At 41.9% G+C, this 16,149-nt stretch overlaps 1 protein-coding gene across 2 annotated transcripts; it reads right to left on the bottom strand.

Annotated features, from left to right (window-relative positions):
• Positions 1 to 7,483: 7,483 nt before the first annotated feature.
• dhx32b (DEAH (Asp-Glu-Ala-His) box polypeptide 32b) lies at positions 7,484 to 15,004 on the bottom strand. 2 transcript variants are annotated; one of them, XM_046351902.1, is made up of 12 exons: positions 14,455 to 14,570; positions 14,177 to 14,230; positions 13,859 to 14,052; positions 12,359 to 12,731; positions 12,006 to 12,239; positions 11,804 to 11,897; positions 11,553 to 11,702; positions 10,291 to 10,482; positions 9,960 to 10,100; positions 9,645 to 9,835; positions 8,915 to 9,105; positions 7,484 to 8,022 (listed from the first exon to the last, which is right to left on the bottom strand). In XM_046351902.1, the coding sequence occupies exons 2-12, from the start codon at positions 14,186 to 14,188 to the stop codon at positions 7,848 to 7,850; spliced, it is 1,947 nt and encodes a 648-aa protein (XP_046207858.1). In that variant the 5' UTR covers positions 14,189 to 14,230; positions 14,455 to 14,570; the 3' UTR covers positions 7,484 to 7,847. The 2 variants fall into 2 exon arrangements, with proteins under 2 accessions (XP_046207858.1, XP_046207857.1); XM_046351901.1 differs by lacking the exon at positions 14,177 to 14,230 and having other exon boundaries at positions 14,455 to 15,004.
• Between the last annotated feature and the right edge of the window lie 1,145 nt (positions 15,005 to 16,149).

Raw genomic sequence — 16,149 nt, 5'->3', positions numbered from 1 at the left:
GTCATTGTTATCCGTCTTTAACAAAAGGCTTTGTCTCTGTAAGACACTGTGGCAAGAGGGGTTAGGGCAGCGGTTCCCAAACTAGGGGTTGCGAATCCCTCGTGAAAATGGGGTTGTAGGAGATTTTCCAAAATCCTGAAAATATGTATAATATATCATCTTTGTTTTTCAAAATCATTGTAATGTGGTTAACCTTAAAAATCTAAATGAAAATGATTCAAAGATAAAATTCAACCAGCACTTGAATAATTCCTGTGGTGAATGGCTAGGCCCGCTACGCTGTGAAGCACCACACTATTGCAGAGACTTTGATATTATCGGCCGCAATTGATATGGTGAAAACAATGTGTGGGGAGGCAGAGGCACATAAACTCACATCAATACCTTTGTCAGATATCACTGTTAAATTAAGAATGTATGCTATTGCTAGCAATCAAGAGGAAACTCCCCAGCTTATGCTCTCTAAATGGATGTTAGCTGTGAGGGCCGAGATGCCCATGAATTGACTTTTGTTTGCCGTACATGTCGGGGAATGCTATTCACAAGGACATATTCTTCTGTATCACGATTCCCGTGTATGAAACGGCATAGGAAATGTTCAGTGTGCTGCGTGGCTATATTGACGAAAAACAGATTCCAAATATCCTATTTTTTAGAGGGGCTGGCTGGCCAGGTTCCCATTTGTCTAGAAAGCACCATGAAACTCATGGTAGTCTGCCCTTCGCCAGCTCATATCCACATTATATGACCAAAGGTATGTGGACACCTGCTCGTCGAACATCTCATCCCAAAATCATGGGCATTAATACGGAGTTGGTTCCCCATTTTCTGCTCTAACAGCTTCCACTCTTTTGGGAAGGCTTTCCACTAGCACGGACTCTCTGAAACTCACTTAGATAATACCTTTGACAATACAGTGGTAGCAATCCAAGGTTATAACATTTACAGAAAATATAGAAATGCCAGTGGTGGAGGTGTTGCTGTTTTTTATATTGAGAACCACATTCCTGTAAAGATACGAGAGGATCTCATGTCAAATACTTTTGAAGTAATATGGCTACAGGTTCATCTGCCTCACCTTAAGCCAATTCTGGTGGGAAGCTGCCATAGACCACCAAGTGCTAACAGTCAGTATCTGGATAAGATGTTGAAATGCTTGATAATGTATGTGACAGATAGGTATATATTTTTTTATGGGTGATAAAAAAATAAATACTGACTGGCTTTCATCAAGCTGCCCACTCAAGAGAAAGCTTCAAACTGTAACCAGTGCCTGCAACCTGGTTCAGGTTATCAGTCAACCTACCAGGGTAGTTACAAACAGCACAGTAAAGAAATCATTAACATGTACTGATCACATCTTTACTAATGCTGCAGAAATGAGCTTGAAAGCAGTATCCAGATCCATTGGATGTAGTGATCACAATATAATAGCCATATCTAGGAAGGTTCCAAAGGCTGGGCCTAATATAGTGTATAAAAGATCATACAATAAGTTTTGTAGTGATCCCTATGTTATTGATGTAATGAATATCTGTTGGTCTGTGGTGTGTAATGAGGAGCAAACAGACACTGTACTTGACACATTTATGAAATTGCTTATTCCCGTTGCTAATAAGCATGCATCCATTAAGAAAATTACTGTAAAAACTGTTAGATCCCCATGGATTGATGAGGAATTGAAAAATTGTATGGTTGAGAGGGATGAGGCAAAAATATAGCAATTAAGACTGGCTGCATAACCGATTGGCAAACTTAATGCAAATTGAGAAATCATGTGACTAAACTAAATAAAAAGAAGAAACTACACTATAAAACAAAGATAAATGACATACAGAATGATAGTAAAAAGCTTTGGAGCACCTTAAATGAAAATCTGGGAAAAAAGGCAAACACATTTCCATCATTCATGGAAAGATGGCTCATTCATCACAAAACCAACTGATATTGCTAACTACTTTAATGATTTTTTTTAATTGGCAAGATTAGCAAATTATGCATAATATGCCAGCAACAAATGCTGACGCTACACATCCAAGTATCTCTATTATGAAAGACAAGCATTGTAATTTCAAATTCTGTGAAGTCAGTGTGGAAGAGATGAAAAAAATAGTCTATCAACAATGACAAGCCACCGGGATCTGACAACATGGATGGAAAATTACTGAGGATAATAGTGGATGATATTGCCCATCCTTTTTGCCACATCTTTAATTTAAGCCTACTAGAAAGTGTGTGCCCTCAGGCTTGGGGGGAAGCAAAAGTAATTCCGCTACCCAAGAATAGTAAAGCTTCCTTTACTGGCTCAAATAGCTGACCAAACAGCCGGTTAACTATTTTACGGTAAACAAATTGACCAACTTTCAGCATGCTTATAGAGAAGGGCATTCAACAAGCACAGCACTAATACAAATGACTGATGATTAGCTGGGAGAAATTGATGATGAAAAGATTGTTTTGTTAGAACTTCAGTGCAGCTTTTGACATTATCGATCATAGTCTGCTGCTTGAAAAACTTGTGTTATGACTTTACACCCCCTGCTATATTGTGGATAAATAGTTACCTGTCTAACAGAACACAGAGGGTGTTCTTTAATGGAAGCCTCCAACATAATTCAGGTAGAATCAGGAATTCCCCAAGTAAGTTGTCTTGGCCCGTTTACTTTTTCAATCTTTACTAATGAATTGTGGAAAGCCAGTGTGTCTATGTATGAGGATGACTCAACACTATACAGGTCAGCTACTACAGCGACTGAAATGACTGCAACACTTAACAAAGAGTTGCATGTAGTTCCAGAATGGGTGGCAAGGAATAAGTTAGTCCTAAATATTTTTTAAACTACAAGAACTCTATTTGGGACAAATCATTCACTAAACCCTAAACTTCAACTAAAAGTTGTAATAAATCATTTGGAAATTGAGCAAGTTGCGGTGACTAAACTAGTTGGAGTTACCCTACCCTGGGAAACTGTCATGGTCAAAACATATTGATACAACAGTAGCTAAGATGGGGAGAAGTATGTCCATAATAAAGTGTTGCTCTACCTTCTAAACAGCACTATCAACAAGGCAGGTCCTACAGGCCCTAGTTTTGTCGCACCTGGACTACTGTTCAGTTGTGTGGTCAGGTGCCACAAAAAATAACTTAGGAAAATAAATTGCAATTGGTTCAGAACAGGGCAGCATGGCTGGCCCTTGGCTGTACACAGAGAGCTAATATTAATAATATGCATGTCAATCTCTCCTGGTTCAAAGTGGAGGAGAGTTTTTACTTCATCACTGCTTGTATTTATGAGAGTTATTGACATGTTGAATGCACCGAGCTGTCTGTTTGAACTACCGGTGAACAGCTCGGACACCCAAGCATACCCCACAAGACATGCCACGAGGTCTCTTACATTTACATTTACATTTAAGTCATTTAGCAGACGCTCTTATCCAGAGCGACTTACAAATTGGTGCATTCACCTTATGACATCCAGTGGAACAGCCACTTTACAATAGTGCATCTAAATATTTTAAGGGGGGTGAGAAGGATTACTTTATCCTATCCTAAGTATTCCTTAAAGAGGTGGGGTTTCAGGTGTCTCCGGAAGGTGGTGATTGACTCCGCTGTCCTGGCGTCGTGAGGGAGTTTGTTCCACCATTGGGGAGCCAGAGCAGCGAACAGTTTTGACTGGGCTGAGCGGGAACTGTACTTCCTCAGTGGTAGGGAGGCGAGCAGGCCAGAGGTGGATGAACGCAGTGCCCTTATTTGGGTGTAGGGCCTGATCAGAGCCTGGAGGTACTGAGGTGCCGTTCCCCTCACAGCTCCGTAGGCAAGCACCATGGTCTTGTAGCGGATGCGAGCTTCAACTGGAAGCCAGTGGAGAGAGCGGAGGAGCGGGGTGACGTGAGAGAACTTGGGAAGGCTCTTCACAGTCCCCAAGTCCAGAACAGACTATGAGAGGTACTGTGCGGCACTAAAGAAATCCATGACTACATGGAACTCTATTCCACATCAAGTAACTCATGCAAGCAGTAAAATTAGATGCATATACACACACACACAAAAGCATACGCTCTACACATGTACAAATGGATTTTGTACTGTATATACACTACCGTTTAAGAGTTTGGGGTCACTTAGAAATGTCCATGTTTTTGGGAAAAAAATTTTTTTTTTTGTCCATTAAAATTGCATCAAATTGATCAGAAGTACATTGTAGACATTGTTAATGTTGTAAATTATTATTGTAGCTAGAAACGGCTGATTGTTTAATGGAGTATCTACATAGGCGTCCAGAGGCCTATTATCAGCAACCATCACTCCTGTGTTACAATGGCACGTTGTGTTAGCTAGTTTATCATTAGAAAACCCCTTTTGCAATTATGTTAGCACAGTTGAAATCTGTTGTTCTTATTAAAGAAGCAATAAAACTGACCTTCTTTAGGCTAGTTGAGTATCTGGAGCATCAGCATGTGTGGGTTCGATTACAGGCTCAAAATGGCCAGAAACAAAGACCTTTCTTCTGAAACTCATTAGTCTATTTTTGTTCTGAGAAATTAAGGCTATTCCATGTGAGAAATTGAAAAGAAACTGAAGATCTGGTACAACACTGTGTACTACTCCCTTCACAGAACAGTGCAAACTGGCTCTAACCAGAATAGAAAGAGGAGTGGTAAAGGCCCCGGTGCACAACTGAGCAAGAGGACAAGTACATTAGTGTCTAGTTTGAGAAACCGACGCCTCACAAGTCCTCAACTGGCAGCTTCATTAACCTGTCTAGGAACTAACGGAACCCCTCACCAACAGCCAATTTAATTGCAGGGCGCCAAATGCAAATCAACAGAAATCTCATAAATCAAATTTCTCAAACATACAAGTATTAGGCATTCTAAAGATATAATTCTCGTTAATCCAGCCACAGTGTCTGATTTAAAAAAATGCTTTACAGCGAGAGCTCCACAAACAATTATGTTAGGTCACCACCAAGTCACAGAAAAAGAAAAAAAATTCAGCCAAAGAGAGGAGTCACAAAAAGCACAAATTAATCACAAACCTTTTGATCTTCATCAGATGACACTCATAGGACTTCTTGTTACACAATCCATGTATATTTTGTTTGATAAAGTGAATATTTATATCCAAAAATCTCATTTTACATTGGCGTGTTATGTTCAGTAATGTTTTGCTTCCAAAACATGTGGTGATTTTGCGGAGAGCCACATCAATTTACAGAAATACTCATTATAAATGTTGATGAAAATACACCTGTTATGCATGGAACTTTAGATAAACTTCTCCTTAAACTATTTTTGGGATAGGGGGCAGTATTTTCACTTTTGGATGAATAGTGTGCCCAGAGTGACCTGCCTCCTACTCTGTCCCAGATGCTAATATATTTATGGCACTCTCATGAGACCACTGACTGAGGTCTCATTAGCCCCTCCTTTATAGTAGAATCCTCATTCAAATTTCTAAAGACGGTGGAAGCCGTAGGAAGTACAACTTTATCCATATCTCAATGTGTATTTGGTAGGCCAAGCTTTGAAAAACTACAAACCTCAGATGTCCCACTTCCTGTTTGGATTTTTGCCTGCGATATGAGTTCTGTTATACTCACAGACATCATTCAAACAGTTTTAGAAACTTCAGAGTGGTTAAATAGAACCCGCAAAAAAACAGTCTCAACGTCAATAGTGAAGATGCGACTCCGGGATGCTGGCCTTCTAGGCAGAGTTGCAAAGAAAAAGCCATATCAGACTGGCCAATAAAAGATTAAGATGGGCAGAGGAACTCTGCCTGGAAGGCCAGCATCCCGGAGTTTCCTCTTCACTGTTGACGTTGCCTGCTGTACGCCTTATTAATACAACATTTGTATGTCTCTGCATGCAGCTTTGAAGGTAGTATCGTGAGCCATTGTTAACTAGCATTAGAGCAATGACTGGAAATCTTCAGGTACAGCTAGAATTCTTCCAGTCGCTGTGTTAATGTTATTTATCAATTGTGTTGACTTTAGTTAGCAACTTCATTCAAACTGCACACAGAGACATACAAATGGTATCAATGAGTTAATCTGACTCTGGTTAAGTGGAAAATGTCTTAATTTACTAAATCTCTCACTATCCCTTTAAGCATAGCTTTGATTAAAAATAATATAAATAAGGTCGAGGAGCTTCTGAAGAATGGTTACTCTAAGCTACTTCATGCTGAAAGACTGCTCCACTCCTCAGACGTGTAGAGCTCTTCCTTGACCTCCTGCAACAGCTGACCCCACAGACAGGAAGTGGGGACCTATGGGGCAGGGTCATGATGACAACCGAAATAACAGATCCTTATCAAGGTATTCAATGCTCTTTGCACCTGCAATGTGAAATGATCACCAGCTGTGCCTTACTACCACATTGAGCAATCCACAATTTTGCCTTTTGATAGATTTTTTTTTACAATTCCTGTACTTCACCTTTTCAATTGACATTGTTTTGTAAAGGGGATTTGGAAATTAAATTACAGATATACATTTTTCTTTGTTATCCCTAACTAAATGAGGGATACATGAACTTAAACGTTGGAGTACTCGTATCGCAATGGGATTTGGTTTTATAAACCTGAATTATAGTAACTGCTTTGAAGAAACAAGTTGCGGAAGCTGAAATTAAGTTAATGTTACAACATTTCAAAGTGAAAATGTGCAATGGCCTGCAGGCAATGTTGAATGCAAATGATTAATTCAAAGGATAATTTGTACTGGTTGTGGTATTTATGTTTGAATGTGTGTGCCTGCATGTTTGCCTTGACTTGAAATAAAGGTTAGTATATATTTCTAATCACCTTGTCTTGGTTCACTTTGGTAACGACAGTGTATGAACACTACTACACAACGCCAGCCTTAGTGCCAAGAAGTTCAACTTATTTCTGTCTGTATATAAAATGCCCTGGATATTATGTATGCAGGACTAAAGAGGTCACATGGTGCTGTAATGCCTCATGTAGCTACAATACTGTAATGCACTGTCCCTGAATTAGGTCACCCCCACCCCACCTATCCCTTCTCTCTTCACAGCAGATGGAGCAACAAACCCAAATGATGTCCCTGTGCTACTCTGTTTCTGCTCCTCTGTGCTAATCCGTCTGGGACACACATTTTATGCACTATGACAGCCTAGAGTCATTTAACAGAAAGGTAAGGGAGATGGTCCGACTGAGCAGTGGAGGATAAGGGCAAAGTGTAAAGAATACGCCCATGTGGGTTAAGTGTCTAAGCTGTTTTTTGTGTGCTTTTGGACTAACTAAATATACATATTTGAAATATTACAGATTGCGCAATAGAAATGTAAAGGTCATTTCCGATTGAGCTGACATTCACAGCATTTATCTTGAATGCATTCTCTAGTGCGGGAACATTGCCTTTACATTTAAATCACGCTGTAATACTGAACTTTCGCAATACGGATTGAATAGAGCCCTAGATTTGCATTTAGGCTAAGTACTCTTCAAACATGCATTTTTAGTAGTGTGTTTATTATTAAACTGCAAGTTCCAAGAAACAATGTACATCCCTGTACATACGTAGGGCTCTATAAAATAAATATACATTGACTAGAAAGGATGCCTATATAAATATTGCTAAAACTAACACATTGGCAATCTGGACAGCTAGTGTCACTTTTCTTCCCATAATTCAATTCCAGTAATTAACTAATAGCTTGACATTAACATTATTCTTAGTTTCAATGATTCAAAAGTAACACTGGTGATGAGATGACTGAAAGGTAACACTGGTGAAAATGATCATATAATACAGTACCGGGGAATGAGTAGGGAGTTTATGCCTCCAAGACATTCTCAACCAAGGCCTTCACAATCACTGTATGACACAACTGGCGGTGACTTCTGGTATGCTCTCTAGGCTGGGGCTCTTTTGAAGCTTCTTCGCTTTGTAGTGTTCAGCTCCATTGTCTAAGATGTTCTGGAGGATGTCCTTGCTCTCGCTGGGAGGCAGGTTGAAGAAGAAGTACTGTGGAGCCATCTGAATGAATCTGGGTAGAGGGAGGGAATCATTGGTGAACATGGGCGAGTCAACCCAATATTCTCTGATATATTTGCCTTTTTATTAATTTGGTTCTTGTTCTGATTTCACAGTAAGTATTGTCTTATTCATTTGCACTTGAATTTAACATAGCACGGGAACATTGGGTCAACTGCAATTATGGAGTGCAACCTGAAATTAATTTGAATTACAGTGAGAGGGAATTGAAATTAGTTTGATTATCATAGACCAAAGAACGAGAATCTCCCAATGATGTTCACTGCAATTGACCAAAATTCAGCAATCAAGGATCTATGAATGACACCCAATCTCTTTGTTGGAAAGAGCACTTACTGTAACATCAGTCTACCAGTTGCCAGGAGCACCATTTGGTAAACATTTGAGCGATTTAAAACGCAACAACAAACAAAAAACATTTCAGAGTGTAACCTAACACGGCATGTGAAGGCTGCCGAGCCTTCTCTGTCATTAACAGTCCCCATTAAACCAGCATCCTCTCTGTAGCTGTGCTATTCCTAATCCCTGTTTAACCAGCTGATACTGGAGGGCAGGATTAAGAAAACCCCCGCCCGTTACAATCTGACTCTAATGTGCCATGGTGAAGAGCGTGGTTCAAAAAGGAAAGCAGTGTGTGGGAACTCTTGTCACTCCCTGAAGTAAATGTCTAAGTAAATGTATCTATTGGAGGTTACAAGCTAGACACAGTTCTAACCTATTGATATATTTGATTTTATTTAATTATCTTTTAATATACTATATTTATATTTTTTTATGTTTGGATGATTTTGTTGCTGTATATCTTTTGCAAATGGTTACTTCACATCAACATAGCCCTTTTTGAACAAAGTTCAAAGAACATCCTCCACCTCTAATCCACTTACTCCTCTGGGGATATGTGGGACACGGTGCGGATGCAGTTGTCCTCTGAGAAGGAGTACTGATGGTAGAGGACCCACTCCGGCAGGCCCAGTTTGGGTGTCTTGGTGCCGTAGGCAGAGAAAGGGTGGATCTGGGCCACATGCTTGTGTGTCAACATGAAGTAATTCCCCGATGAATCCACATCCCTTGCCACCTGAAAGTCATAACAGTATGTCTTTTATAATCACTTTTTTGCAGGTGCATGGGAACAATGTGATAACTTCAAATAAAAGAGAAACCCGCACACTGCTCTTGCTAATGATACGAGGAAGTAAAAGGTAGATTGTACAGTGCCTTGCGAAAGTATTCGGCCCCCTTGAACTTTGCGACCTTTTGCCACATTTCAGGCTTCAAACATACAGTTTTATATCTTTATTTTTTTGTGAAGAATCAACAACAAGTGGGACACAATCATGATAATTTTGTACGCCCAAATTTTCAGTTTTTGATTTGTTAAAAAAGTTTGAAATATCCAATAAATGTCGTTCCACTTCATGATTCTGTCCCACTTGTTGATTCTTCACAAAAAAATACAGTTCTATATCTTTATGTTTGAAGCCTGAAATGTGGCAAAAGGTCGCAAAGTTCAAGGGGGCCGAATACTTTCGCAAGGCACTGTATCTTTCAAGTTTCTTAGTAGTAAACAGTTATCAATAGATAGCTAATGGTAGAAGCAAAGCCATATTACTGTACCTGCATGAAGAAGCCAGCTAGCAGCGCTCTCTTAATGTTGAGAGTGTTTCCCTTGGAGCCAAAGGAAGGCATGGAGACAGGCAGCTCTATCCTCCTCAGGATGTCAGTCAGCTCAGAGCGGATAGCATCAGCCGTCTGCAGGGCAGACAGACTCAGGAAGTAGTCCTGACACCACTTCTCCACACTGACAACTGGAAAATGCCAAACCAGAGAGAGTAAATGAGGGTTTTAGCCAATGTTATCCTTATTTTTTTATATATTTTTTTAAAGCTGGTGGTATGCACTGTGGCTACAGGTATACCTATGTGAACTCACAGGGCTCATGCTGGTTCTGTTTGAAAGCCTTGTAGATGTTGATGAGGGTGAAGTGGTCTCCCTCTGGGTGCTGGAACTTCAGGTGACACTGAGAGGCCTCTAGCCTCAACTCCCTTGAGGGGACCAGAAAGCAGCTTGGTGCTAAGAGGGGCAGCGTCAGAGAAGGGGTTAGCACACTAAAATTGTACATTATGAAGTATATGTGAGGATTGACGTGACTTCACTTTGTATGAGGTGTGCAAGCATGACCACAGCATGGTCTTGGTGTGTGTTAACACAAACCTTTCATGTGGTATACAGACCACAGAGCATAAGTTGAAGTCCCACACACCTGTCAGCATGGCGGCGATGGTGACCACCTCGTTGACACAGTCAAACTCGCAGGAGGCTAGTAGTGTCTTGGCCATCTGGGGCTCCAGGGGGAACTCAGACATGATGATGCCGATCTCCGACAGGTTCCCATCGTCATCCAGGGCTGCTAGATAGTCCAGTTCCTCCAAGGCCTGCATCAGACCCTCAGGATCTGGTGGAAATAACACCGCCACGGAAATGAATCGAACTGTGCGTGAAAGAATTGTGAAGTATCTGAATTTGTAAAGAAAGTCACCTGTAAACTATGTGATTACAACCTTGTAAAATTATTTTCAAGGTACAACCAGCAAGCAGGCTAAACTGATTGACATTTAAGTCCTCAATATTCTAATATCAGCTGTGCATCACTATGCAAAATAAATGTTCTGAGAGGCTTTGCTTTTACACTGAGGGTTTTGGATGTAACATTGTTTTCAACAAGAGAAAAGCTACAGTATACAGGGCAATAAACATCTCAAATGTACTGTCCCGTTATGATCATTATGATGATAGTCTAATCCTGAAAAACAGCATCACAACGTCAGCAACATAATAATAATTATAACATCACACCCATCAACACACGCTTTCAATCAATGTCATTCAATCATGGGGCTTATTGTGAAATGTCCACATTGCTCAGCTGCACATGATCATTACGCTGTAGTGCTTGGCAGGGCTTACACACACACACACACACACACACACACACACACACACACACACACACACACACACACACACACACACACACACACACACACACACACACACACACACACACACACACACACACACACACACGCACAGAAAGAGAGAGCATGACTAAACTCATCGTTAATGAGTGTTAGACCTCTATGGCTGCTGCTGCATCACTAGGCCAGCTCTCCAAACATTGGCCGTAGAACAGTGCTTGTCAGCTCAGCTAACGCATGCCTCACCGACCTCCAATAGAACCCAATACCACACAACAGGCCTGTTTGTACTGGACACACGGGAAAAAACGAAATAACTGAGCTCAACCCAAAATGTGTCTCTCTACAGGATGCATGGAGCTCAAAATCTTAAATACAAAACAACATTATTGCCTTGTGCATTAAGAATGTAATTTAATTTTGCTGATGTATCACTCTACTCAGTTTGTATACATTTAGCTGCCCTGTCACATATGTACTGTAGATACAATAAAAAAAAGTTATGTTGAAGAAAGAGCCTGTACGTGTTCAGCCTGTCTTGCCGTACCTGGCCTGTCGATAAAGTCACAGCGGCCCAGACCGCCGATGTCCATCCTCTTCAGGAAGAGCACTGTGGATGTGATGTCAGACTCAAGGATGTGGGGGCGTGTCTCACTGGGCAGGGGTGTGTCCTCTGGGTACAGACAAAAACTCTTCCCTGCGGGAAATGATGCTCTCAGGTTAGCAAGAACACATGACCCTCCAAACTGTGTGACTTCAATACCTGGACTTTGTTACTGATTTCAGTCTTCGTCATACCTGTTGGTCCTACAAGCTGTTTGCGGCTTTCTGCTTGGATCCGACTGATAGGTTGAATGGCGACTGAGTTCGCCCTGATCCTAGGGTTATAAACCTATAACACGAGAACCCCCCCCCCACTAATTACCATTTATTACAATATTGTTGCCAAAAAGGGGTACAAAGGTTTGCTTAAAATAACTATTCAGCAAAAATTACTCACATTTCTTTTCTGGACACCGGCATCAATGACAAAGTTCAGCATGTGCACAGCCCAAAAGAGGTCTTCATTTGGACTGGAGGTGAGGAATACTCTTCTGCACCGGCCTTCCTCTTCACCCGGCATGGGCAGAGTTCCACCCAGCCCAGGGTGCACCGAGATAGGGAGAAGTTCCCCTAGATGTGTGGGTATATTGGCCTCCTCGCGAAGTAGGATATCACGGGCAAGATCTATCTCCTAATAAAACACAAGAGAAGGTTGAGTAATGCTGTTGTCGAAGCAACAGTTGCCATGGTATGGCTTCTTCCACGTTCCCAGACTGTAGACTAGGATATGACATTTTAAGAAGATCTTACTTGAGTTGTGGCCAAAAACACGACTATATCCCCTTCCTCTTGGGAGTGGTGTATCTCCAGAACCAGACGCAGGGCAGAGCAGAAGTAGTCCTTGTGGCTGGTACCAGTATACACCACCTCCGCTGAACACACCCCCTCCAGCTGGATCAGTGGGACATTCTTGTAGTGGCCCAGTAGTTTGGGTCCTGGGTGTGTAGCTGTGAGGAGCACCACGCGGAGCTCGGGCCTCTGCAGGGTGATGTCTTTGAGAAGGCCCAGTAGAACATCTGTACTAACCGTCCTCTCGTGGGCTTGGTCGATGACGATGACACCGTAGTGCTCCAGCATGGGGTCTGACATCATCTCTCTGAGCAGCATGTCATCAGTGCAGTACCTGGGGTCGTGAAGAAGAAAATGGTCACAAACATACATAAACAGACATGGTCGCAAACAGGTGTAGGATAACATTTTGTGGGAGTAGCATATGTGTTGATAAAGTTCTACTAAAGTGATTTATCAAGTACATACACTCTATTTACAAAAACATAAAATCAATCAATTCTAATAGCAAATTAAAGGCAAAGGTGTAAGACAACATGACATATTAGGAGATGAATAGCCGTCCTCCTGGAAGGGTCCTTAATGAAGCTGCTGTGCTTGGCTACTTTGTGTAATTTAGGGCTCTATTCAATATGTATCGCTGAAGTGTTACAGATTGCTCGATAGAAATGTAAAGGTAAACCCTTACTCTTAGAAAAAGGTTTCTTTGGCTGTCCCTATAGGATAACCCTTTTTGGATCCAGGTGGGATCCTTTTTGGTTCCAGGTAGAACCATTTTGGATTCCATGTAGAACCCTTGTGGAAAGGGTTCTACATGGAACCCAAAAGGATTCTCTACCTGGAACCAAAATCATTCTATCTGGAACCAAAAAGGGTTCTTTAAAGGGTTCTCCTATGGGGACAGTCAAAGAACCCTTTAAGGTTCAGGTAGAACCATTTTGGATTCCATGTAGAACCCTTGTGGAAGGGTTCTACATGGAACCCAAAAGGATTCTCTACCTGGAACCAAAATCATTCTTTCTGGAACCAAAAAGGGTTCTTTAAAGGGTTCTCCTATGGGGACAGTCAAATAACCCTTTAAGGTTCTAGATAGCAACCTTTATTTTTCTAAGAGTGTAGTTATTAGTCTAGTCAGTAGATTCATTAGGTCTCCCTGTCTGCCTGTTTTCTTAGTTTGCCTTGGGTCTTTGTTCCCCGGATGACTTATGGCAGTGAGAGACGCGGGAGCGTGGCATATGGTCAGAGTGAGAGCTGGGCAGCTGCAGGGGAGCCACAAGAAAAGAGGCTCCTCAACTCTTTTGTTCAGTTCTTAAAAAAAAAGAAAAGACAGCCCCCAAGAAGGCGGAGGTGGTGAGGGGGGTGATGTAAGTGTGTGAGTGTGTATGAGAAAAAGAGTGTGTGTGTGTGTGTGTGTGTTTGTGAATTGGTGTGCGAGCAATGTGTGTAATAGTGTTTACAGACCTGAGAACAGTGTCACCAGAGCAGCATGTCTCTAGGGGGATGCTGTAGCCCACTTCGTGGCCGATGTTCACGTCCATCTCATCAGCGACACGCAGGGCCAGATCCACTGTATGTTGCCTGTGGACCTGGGTGCACACCACCATGCCATTCTGGTACTGGACAGCCAGGCAGAACTCTGCACACCACTGGGGGATCTGAGCATACCACATGAGGGAAAGATAAGAACATGAAACATACTGCCACAACAGATTATCCTTTCTAATCACGTCCTTCAGTCATAATTAGAGCGTTACACCCAAAACCCCTCATTTCACTTACCAGTTGGAACATCTCTCTTTACTCCTGAAGTGTGCACCGGTTCAGTACTCCCCACTAATTTAAAAATATTGAATTAGTATGGGCGTGGGCTAGAGGGAGATTCCACCATAGGCCTATTTCTTATACCAGTCCTTTTCTTTCAAATTCATTATGGTAATTGAACAAGTGCACCCTTTGGGAGAAAGGAAAGATTTTTGGGATGCAGTCAATGGTAACTGCATTACACACATATTTTTGTGAGATAAAACCTAGTTATTATCAGAGAGTAATCAACTCACCTGAGAGCTTCTGCCAGTTCTTGCCGTGCCAGAGACAATAATAAACTGCCTGTTGGCCAGCTTGTCCATGAAATCACACTTGGCTTTCCAAACTGGCAGATCCATTCTTTCCTTCAGTAATGTGTAATATCGAGAGGAGTAGGGTAGTCCGTCAAATCGATTAAGCTCCAAAACATCACCATATTCTACAACTTCTTGACCTGCTCCTTCTGTTTCGAAGGCTACTCTATCCTCCCAATACTTCTCTCCGGTTATGCCCTGCGCCATGCCTGAAATGGATTACGCGCTCCTTTCTTTACCCAAATCGAGAGATAGGCTACGCGCTAACAGAAAGAGCCTCGACCATGCAAATTATTTAAAGAATGTTTACGTGATTTTAGATAATTCGAAGTCGGTTGTTCAAACTAAATAAAATGGATTCGAATGAATGCCCTTGCCCTGCTCCAAACCGGGATAGCCTGAATAACGAAACACACTCCAGCGACCGTGAAGGCTGACTAGTCATATGGCCACTAATCCCTGAGTCCAACAGATGAGACTAGGCTCAATGATGGAACAGGCCATCCAGGGCATAATAGAATAAGAGAACAATAGTTTGAATAGAACATGGCCAGCGTGGAGGAGGAGTGTGCGGCTGTGCACAGCTGCATGGTTAATACTTTATTGTGCAATATAACATTTGCAACAATGGTGCAAACATAGAGAATGAGATGAATATTGCAACAGTAGCAATAAATCACAGCGTTGTCCAAACTTCGAAGGATTTCCCGCACATCAGGTTTTCCCGCAACTGCCACAGTGTGGTTCCCATAGCAACCATCAACGGTCATCAAAAAGGCATTCATTGCGCAGTGTGAAAAACGTTTCACTAGTTAGTTAACGTAGCTAGCTACTTTTTCATTGCGGCCCTAGAGTCGATCGGTCTTCTAACATAATCATCTGTATCATCCGAATGGTTTGGCCTGCAACCTGTTATGACCCATTTATGTAAAGATGATACTCTCCCGAACACGATTTGTTCTATGATCCACACAACGCGCCAACAAGCGTCATGGAGCAGCCGATCTGCCAACGTATGTCTGTAGCGTCTGAACAGTAGGCTACACAGTAATATGTCATGTACGGTCAATTACCGTGAGACTGGCAGTATTTTGCATGACAATAGCCTGCGGATAAAATGTTATGACTGCCACAGCCCTAACTCAATACAAGCAGCTAATAGTTGACCCACGCCTTATCCCTTTCGATGTCTGTGCTGCCTTAAACCATTCAAGCCACCATCTCCTCGTCATTGGTAAAGTGGGTCACCATAGCATTGACCAGAGCTGGTAAACAGGAATATTGACCATGGACAGGCCCACTAGAGAAATGGACCTGCTTCCCTGTGGAAGAGATGGACCCCAAATCACACACATACAGTAGAGGTGCATGCATGTATGTTTGTTAATTCATTTGCATTACATTTAAGTCATTTAGCAGACGCTCTTATCCAGAGCGACTTACAAATTGGTGCATTCACCTTATGACATTCAGTGGAACAACCACTTTACAATAGTGCATCTAAATATTTTAAGGGGGGTGAAAAGGATGACTTTATCCTATCCTAGGTATTCCTTAAAGAGGTGGGGTTTCAGGTGTCTCCGGAAGGTGGTGATTGACTCCGCTGTCCTGGCGTCGTGAGGGAGTTTGTTCCAC

This window comes from Oncorhynchus gorbuscha, linkage group LG06, assembly GCF_021184085.1.
Source record: "Oncorhynchus gorbuscha isolate QuinsamMale2020 ecotype Even-year linkage group LG06, OgorEven_v1.0, whole genome shotgun sequence".
Taxonomy (NCBI): domain Eukaryota; kingdom Metazoa; phylum Chordata; class Actinopteri; order Salmoniformes; family Salmonidae; genus Oncorhynchus; species Oncorhynchus gorbuscha.
This window is presented reverse-complemented; position numbering and strand designations above follow the sequence as displayed.